The sequence below is a fragment of the Hippopotamus amphibius genome, chromosome 4 (assembly GCF_030028045.1).
Source record: "Hippopotamus amphibius kiboko isolate mHipAmp2 chromosome 4, mHipAmp2.hap2, whole genome shotgun sequence".
In the NCBI taxonomy this organism is placed as follows: domain Eukaryota; kingdom Metazoa; phylum Chordata; class Mammalia; order Artiodactyla; family Hippopotamidae; genus Hippopotamus; species Hippopotamus amphibius.
Window position 1 is genome coordinate 188,011,177 of NC_080189.1, and position 8,667 is coordinate 188,019,843.

Consider the following 8,667-nt stretch of genomic DNA (forward strand, 5'->3'; position numbering starts at 1 on the left):
AATCTTACCTGCTGGGCATTGTGTGTGTGTGTGTGTGTGTGTGTGTGTGTGTGTGTATAAAATCAACCTGACTTCAATATAAAAATTAAAATGTATAAACACATTCCTTTCTGAGCAAGAGGTAAACCACAACATTGAGCCATTAGGACAGAGAAGGGGGTCTCTGGTGGAGCTCCGGAGCAGGGAGAGGAAGCTCAGGCTCTGAGAAGCATCCCACCCAGCCTCCCCACTGCACCTGCTCCTGGGCTCAGCTTTGTGCTCGGTGGGTCCTGAGCACCCCCTGCTGGGGATGGGCCCCCGTGCAGGGAGGTTTTTGTCTGGGCTCACACGGACTTCACATCACTGTGCCTTTCGCACAGTAATAGACGGCCGTGTCCTCGGGGGTCACGCTGCTCAGTGACATGGAGACTTGGCTCTTGGAGGTGTCGCTGGTGATGCTGAGCCGGGACTTCAGGGCTGGGTTATAATATGCGCTTCCACTATAACCTGCACCAAGGCACTCCAGCTCCTTTCCTGGAGCCTGGCGGACCCAGCCTACAGCATAGCTGGTTATTGAGAATCCGGAGACCGTGCAGGTGAGGGAGAGGGTCTGCGAGGGCTTCACCAGGCTGGGCCCCGACACCTGCAGCTGCACCTGGGACAGGACACCTGTGGACAGAGAGAAGCACGGTGACTCCTGGGCTCAGAGGCAGCTTCCCGTGTGTTCCTGTCTGAATCCCCGAGACACTCACCTCTGGGAGCTGACAGCAGAAAGAGGAAGAACCACAGTGGATTCATCTTCTTACAGATGAGATTCACGCCTCCCAGAAAATCTCCTCAAGCTGGAGGAGAAGCCTGCATTTATGGGAACTGGTGCTTTGTTTTTACCTTGTGGCGTAAGGGGAGATTTGCATATGGGAGGGACCTTTGTATAAAAAGCAGAAAGTAGTGAAGGAAGGTCCCTGTGTCTGAGGCTCCCCCTGTGAGGGGTGTTCTGACTGTGCCCTCAGAGAACTCAGCCCCACCTGGTGCCCTCCCCATGCCCGGGGGCCTCTTTGTCCAGGAATGAAGTGATGCTGAAGGGTTGGTCAGGAAACCAGCTCTTGTCCAACTTCAATTGTAGATTTTGGGAATAGACTTTAATCCCATGGAGGTTTATATCTTCACATCAAATACCCACCACACACTCAGGGTCGCACAATTAGACGCAAACTCTTATTTTTTGCTTCCTGTGTTCACTAATGTTTACTTCCTTGATATGCAAATATTGGAGATGAAACCTCTATGTAATCATTAGTTGGGAAAAATTGAATGTTTAATTCACTACATATTGAGTGTCTCACTTAATGTAGGTGAGCATTTCTTCACCTGAAACACCTTAAATATTATCACAAGCTGCTCTGGAGGTGGATTTTTAACTAACAATTAAACATACAGTTAGTCTTGTGGACAAGGTGGTCATTTCTGCTGAGGTGGACATCTTCGCAGCACTGCTGACTTGGCCAGTAGCCTGTCTTGTGTTTTTCCTGTGTGCACCTAAGTTTCTGGAAGAACACCGGGAACCTCAGGACACTCCTCTTGTGGGTGGACATTGAGGAAACCCAACGCTACCAAAGACTAAAAACAAACACTCCTGGAACCTCCTCAGCCTTCTCATATGCTGGATAGGTGACCTGGTCACGGTGTACAGACTCACTCCTCCTGGAAGTGATTATTTCTTACTCTCTGTGTCACTGACAGTGACATGGGAGCTCAGCTCACATAGTCCCCACCACCCTGGGTGAGACAACAGGCATGATGCTTGGAAGTGAACCTTCAGAGTGAATGACTTGCAGAGGGTGAGGGCGTCATGGTCAGAGGAAATCTCTCACCTCAGGAAGGAGGTTCTCCTGAAAACTCCACCTGAGAGCAGCTTTCCCGAGTCCTGGGTCCCTGAGTCTTGGGACAGGGCCTGAGGTGATATGAGTCCATAGAGCTGGAGAGCAGAGCACAGCTCCATCCCGTCTCCCTGGGGGCACTGAGGATGCCACCTCAGCATCTGCATCTGAGTCTGCAAGGATGTGAGTTGGAGATCAGACAGTCACAGCGTGTCTGAACTGTACAGTGGGCTTGCCAGGGGTGTGGGATGCTGTCATCAGTATCATCCGTGGTGTCATCTCTCCTGGGACCAGAAAGTCCAAGGTGAGAACCCATCTCTGACTGACACCCTTGGACATGTAACACTGGCTGCACTCCTGCCGTGAGAAGTCACACCTGTGGGTCTGGGGCAGCTCAGCTCTTCCTCGGCTCAGTGATCTCACCTGTACACTGACTGATGTGGAACCTGCTGTCCGTGACAAATGCTTTCCTCCATACGTGTCACAATCAGAGTCCTGAGCACCTTATTGCTGTTATCTTTTCAATGATATCAGCACAGAAAGTCAGTAAATAACCTGCCTGCCCGAGGGTAGATAATAGGAGAGTCAGCTAGAGCAGGAAGAGCAAGAGTCACAGGACAAGCCTGGACCCTCTGGTCTGCACCTGAACAGTGAGCCGAGATGCTGTGGGACGGGGGAGGGCAAGGGCTGGCATCCAGCACCTAGAACCAGGTGAGCCCATTATTCCCCAGGGGGAATTGTTGCAGGAATCGATCCCACGAGAAAGCAAGCACCACACTCGGAGGGCTGGAGAACTCAGGTTTATTGAGCCGGCGGATCCAGACGAGCTAAGTCTCCAACATTCTGGGCCCCGTTCCAGGTAAATTCTCTCCTTATATAGGTTAAGACTCATGGCTGCAGTTGGGATTAATTGCTTGGCTACTCAGTTTCCATAGATTTCAGGGGATTACAGAGTGCGGGAGTTGCTAGGGGTTACATGCAAAGGGTTTTGAAACAAAGGCGAGCAAGAAGAATTATTTAAGTCGTTAAACAGTTAAAGCCTTGGAAACGAACAGCAATACATAGTGACCTGAACTTCAGATAAAGGCCATGGAAGAAATCTTTCTGTGCAGCCTGTCCTAAGAGAGATGGGGAAGCACAGACACGCCAGACTCCACGAAACAACGTGCCACGTTCAGAGACAGGGACGCTCACTGGAATCACGACGGTTGGAGCCTGTGGGGGAGGCAAGGGTCCCGTGGGGAGACCCCAGCTTCTGAGACGAACCCCGCCCCCCCGGGACATCCCCTGCACCTGCCCTGAAACTGGTCCTCTGGTTGCCTGCTGACCTGCGCGCCCCCTGGTGGCGGGAGCAGCCCCTGCAGGGAGGGGGGGTCTGGATGCACCCTGACCTCTGCCTGTCCTCCTGGGGCAGGAAAGCAGGGCTGTGTCCTGGGTCCTCACTGGGCGGAGCTGCAGGGACCCCTGAATCTGTGATGTGTCTCTGGAGGTGCAGAGGCCTTTTGGAGAGACAGGTTGCACTCTGTGCTTCCCAGAACCAAAGCCCCTAGTCCCTCCAGCCCTGTCCCTGGGGCTGAGGGATCCAGTCTCAGCAGTCAGCACTGTCTGTGATGGAGGATCAGAGACTGAGCAGGGGAGGGAGAGGGTCTTCCACAGTCTGAGCCTGACACCTTCACCAGCACCTGGGACAGGACACCTGGGGAAAGAGAAACCATGAGACACCCACTTCACAGCCATCACCTCGTAATTCCACCTTTCTCAGAGCCAGGAGATGCTCACAGCAGGGAGAAGGAATTAAGAGGAGGAATGGTCAGAAGGTTTTCATGTGCTTATGGATTACATCTATGACTTGCAGAGAATTATGTTGGTGAAGATGAGAACCCTGACTCTGAGTAGCACAGGTGCTGTGTCTCCCCTTGAGCCCAGGGTGTGATGAGCAGGTGGGGGCATGTTTCTGTATAAAGATGCTCATGGCTGGTCCCTCTCTGGGGCTCTGCAGGAGGGTGCTGCCTGAGATCCAGGGTGGACACTGCCTCTGTTCACTGAGCATAGGGCCTCTCCTTCCAGAGCAGGAGCGTGTGGACAAAGGAGAGGCAGAGAGCAGGGGTGTGACCGTCAGCACAGCAGGACTCCTGTTCCCTCCCAGGGTTTCCTGTGAAAAGTTTCTGAGGACACATGTGATACTGAAGCCCAGAGCTGGGCATCTCTCACCCTCCCTCTCTTGTCCCTCCCAGCCTCCTCGGGCCTCTGTCTTGCTCCCTGCACACCTGCTCTGTATCTGCTCTAACTCTGAGGTGCTTGGGCAACAAGGGCTGTGCTCTTCTCTTTAGTCAAACAACCATCTTTACACGCTTCTTCACACCATGTTGGTATCTTTATTACAAATGCAGTGAACACAGTTCAATAGCACGCGTTCTACTATTTTGTTGTTATGTATCTTAATTCTTCACCTCACATCCTATGTCCACAACGCTTTACTTTGCAATCCCCTGATGAATTCTGGATATACTTTAACACATCCTGTCTTGAAAATTTGAGCTGTGTTTTGTAAGAAACATTGCACGTTAATTTTAATCCATTTTTATATTACTCATTTCCAACTTATAGTCAAACCAATATAATTCAGACATCAATTTGTCCAGCAATCATTCCACACCCTATTATGCATTCTGAAGCCTGTTACAGGAGGCGCCTGTATGTCTGTCGGGGGATGACCATCAAGTCGCCCCTGCAGGATGGATGATTTTCCTTCCCAGCATCTTGCTTACATTTCCATATACGTGTTTCCCCGTCTATATCATGTGTGTGTTAGTTGGCTGGTGTGGACATTACAGGATAACAGACTGGGGGGATTAAAGAACAGAAATGTATTTCACTCTGACCAGGAGGCAAGACGTCCAAGATCAAGGTGTCAGGAGGTTGCGGTTCTCCTCAGGACTTTCTCCTTTGCTTGCAGATGGGCCTCTTCTCACTGAGGCCTCAGGTGGTCACGTGTGTGTGTGCGCACGTGTGAGTGCATCCCTGGTTTCCTTGCATGTTCAATATTACTCTTCTTAACTGTGACAAATATCATTGAACATATCTTAGCCAGTCGGTTCCTTGAAATTCTCTGCTCAACGTGGCATCACCTGTGGGTTTCTGTGTTTGTATTTGCATCTCCAGGTTTTATCAAGAACCTGCTAAGTCAGCAAAATGAGAATCCCCAGCCCTTGAGATCTGCTCACCCTCAATATTTTTTCAAATCCACGAAACCTCCTCTCATCCACATAACATCTCATCACCCTGGTCTCCCTTTAGCAAGAATCCTTTAGGGTCCATGGAACCAGAATCCACGTAGCCTTTATTTCCTCTGTTAGTAATTTTCCATCTGCTCCACCCCACCCTCGTCTTGGCCACAAGTCTCCACTTGCCCGGCTCTATGTGGAATTAAGCCAAGGTTCCAAGGCTGCCTCCAATATGCAACAGTGAGTTTTGTCTTCATGTTCTGCATGAGATTTTTCTTGGAAACACGAATATCAATCTCACAGCCCAAGGCCATATAACTCATGTCTGAATGCAGCTGACCTGGCACATATATTTTCTCCTAAGTCCACTCATTGCCATTTGTGTGTGGGAACACTAGACTCTTCTTCAGCACTGTGCCTGGGGTTACGTTCAACAATTGCCCAAAACCGCAGAAATGTGAAAATCTCGGCACTAAACTGGGCCAGGAATGTGCTCATTTTCATGACAGGAGTTGAAACAAAGAAAGAGAGTATCACCTTCACTGACATCAGATGGGGACGTGTGTGTGTGTGTGTGTGTGTGTGTGTGTGTGTCTGTCTGTGCTGCGTGAGTCAAGGAACTGGGCACATTGTGAATGTCCATGAATGATGACAAAAGTTGAATATTTATTTTGGGTGCTGATAGAAGCTACAAGTAGGTGAATTTGCAGATATGAACTCTGAACACCAAGGACCCTGCCATGGGCAGTACTGGGGAACCTGGCAGTAGCATCGACCACACTGCATGCCGCAGAGCTCAATGGTCTGTGCATCGTGACTGGGTTGAGCAGGGTGTGTCCCTTCCTTCCAGAGGTAGAAAAACGAAACTAAGAAAATAACGTTGGAAGATCTCTTGGGCCTTTTCAGTGCATTGAGCACCTTGGAGATTCAGATGTACTGAGGAAAAGAGGGTCACCTCCGTGTTGGGCTGAGATCCTTTGAGCAGAAGAAAATAAAGGAGAAAAATCAATGTTAACTGCTGAGCACTGTGTGTGTGTGTAAAAAATCAATGCTACTTCAACAAAAAACTTAAGAAGAAACTATATATTCTCACATACACTTTTCTGAGCATGAGATAAACCACAACAATGAGACATTAGGACAGAGAAGAGGGTCTCTGGTGGAGCTCCTGGGCAGGAAGAGGAAGCCCACGGTCTGACAAGTATCTCTCCAGCCACCACACTGCACCTGCTCCTGGGCTCAGCTTTGTACTCGGTGGGTCCTGAGCGGCCCCTGGTGGGGATGGGCCCCGTGCAGGGAGGTTTGTGTCAGAGCCTCACACGGACTTCCCATCACTGTGCATTTTGCACAGTAATAGACGGCCGTGTCCTCGGGGGTCACGCTGCTCAGTGACATGGAGACTTGGCTCTTGGAGGTGTCGCTGGTGATGCTGAGCCGGGACTTCAGGGCTGGGTTATAATATGCGCTTCCGCTATAACCTGCACCAAGGCACTCCAGCCCCTTTCCTGGAGCCTGGCGGACCCAGTTTACACCATAGCTGGTTATTGAGAATCCGGAGAACGTGCAGGTGAGGGAGAGGGTTTGCGAGGGCTTCACCAGGCTGGGCTCCGACTCCTGCAGCTGCACCTGGGACAGGACACCTGTGGACAGAGAGAAGCACGGTGACTGCTGGGCTCAGAGGCAGCTTCCCCGTGTGTTCCTGTCTGAATCCCCGAGACACTCACCTCTGGGAGCTGACAGCAGAAAGAGGAAGAACCACAGTGGATTCATCTTCTTGCAGATGAGATTTACACCTCCCAGAAAATCTCCTCAAGCTGGAGGAGAAGCCTGCATTTATGGGAACTGGTGCTTTGTTTTTACCTTGTGGCGTAAGGGGAGATTTGCATATGGGAGGGACCTTTGTATAAAAAGCAGAAAGTAGTGAAGGGAGGTCCCTGTGTCTGGAGTTGCCCCTGTGAGGGGGGTGCTGACTGTGCCCTCAGAGAACTCGGCCCCACCTGGTCCCCCCACATGCCCTGGAGACTCTTTGTCCAGGAGTGAAGTGATGCTGAAGCGCTGGTCAGGAAACCAGCTGTGGGCACAGTACAGACTCACTCCTCCTGGAAGTGATTATTTCTTACTCTCTGTGTCACTGATAGTGACATGTGAGCTCAGCTCACATAGTCCCCACCACCCTGGGTGAGACAACAGGCATGATGCTTGGAAGTGAACCTTCAGAGTGAATGGCTTGCAGAGGGTGAGGGCGTCATGGTCAGAGGAAATCTCCCACCTCAGGAAGGAGTTTCCCCTGAAAACTCCACCTGAGAGTAGCTTTCCCGAGTCCTGGGTCCCTGAGTCCTGGGATGGGACTTGAGGTGATATGAGTCCGTAGATGTGGAGAGCAGAGCACAGCTCCATCCCGTCTCCCTGTGGGCACTGAGGATGCGGCATCTGCATCTCAGTCTGCAAGGGTGTGTGTTGGGCATCAGACAGTCACAGCGTGTCTGAACTGTACAGTGGATTTGCCAGGGGTGTGGGATGCTGTCATCAGTGTCATCCATGGTGTCATCTCTCCTGGGTCCAGAAAGTCCAAGGTGAGTCCTTATCTCTGACTGACATCCTTGTACATGTGACACTGGCTCCACTTCTGCCCTGAGATGTCACACCTGTGAGTCTGCGGAAGGTAAATGCTCCCTCAGGCCAGCGATCTCACCTGTACACAGAGTGATGTAGAACCTGCTGTCTGTGAGATGCCCTTTCCTCGATACTATTTCATGAACTGAGCCCCATATTTCTTCTATCATTTCAATAATATCACTAGAGTAAATTAAATAATAAACAACCTGCCTGCCTGAATGTAGGTAATAGGAGAGCTAACTAGAATAGGATGAAGCAGTGTCACAGGACAAGCCTGGACCCTCTGATCTGGACCTGAAAAGTTAGCTGAGATGCTGTGGGACGGGGGAGGGGAAGGGCTGGCATCCGACACCTAGAACCTGGTGAGCCCATTATTCTGCAGGTGGAATCAGGGCCTGCATTGGAACAGATGCCTGAGCACCTGACCTGGCCTTCATGAGCTGGTGGGCTGGAGGAGACCCTTACAAGTTCATGGTCACATGGATGGAAATGTAACAGGTGTCATTATGTTTCAGTGGGTGGGGTGGGCTGTTAGGATCTATTTACCCCAGGAGAAATGTGTGAGGTCACCAGCATGTAAAAACCGTATTTTGCCCTTCGGGGAGATAATTGAACACAATCGTACCTGGCGAGCAGAATATTATGTAATGCTGGAGAGAATATCCTCTACAGGTGACCAATGGGTGATGTTGAAAAGAAGTGCTGAGATTTACGCCATATTTCTGTCGATGTTACCAGTGATGGTCTCACCAAGAAGGCCTGACCAGGCTGATGTGGGGAGGAGGAGAGATGGTGATGGGCTTCATGGGGACCACGTGGACAGAACCCTCTGACTGCCTCTGTATTTCCCCTTGGGATGCTGCAGAGCCTAAGCTCAGAACGGGGTGTGGACGTGAGGAGCTGTAAAGGCAGGTGTTCAAGGATATTGAGCGTCTTTGTAGGAATCATTGAGGAAAGAAGAAGCAGGAACT

General features: G+C 50.8%; 2 gene segments (V, D, J or C); both read right to left on the minus strand.

Annotated features, from left to right (window-relative positions):
- Positions 1–334: 334 nt before the first annotated feature.
- Positions 335–804, minus strand: LOC130852019 (immunoglobulin heavy variable 4-38-2-like). The segment is given in 2 exon segments: positions 335–648; positions 732–804. Coding segments are annotated over 2 exon segments (360 nt in total).
- Positions 805–6,282: 5,478 nt separating this feature from the next.
- Positions 6,283–6,877, minus strand: LOC130851319 (immunoglobulin heavy variable 4-59-like). The segment is given in 2 exon segments: positions 6,283–6,720; positions 6,805–6,877. Coding segments are annotated over 2 exon segments (447 nt in total).
- Between the last annotated feature and the right edge of the window lie 1,790 nt (positions 6,878–8,667).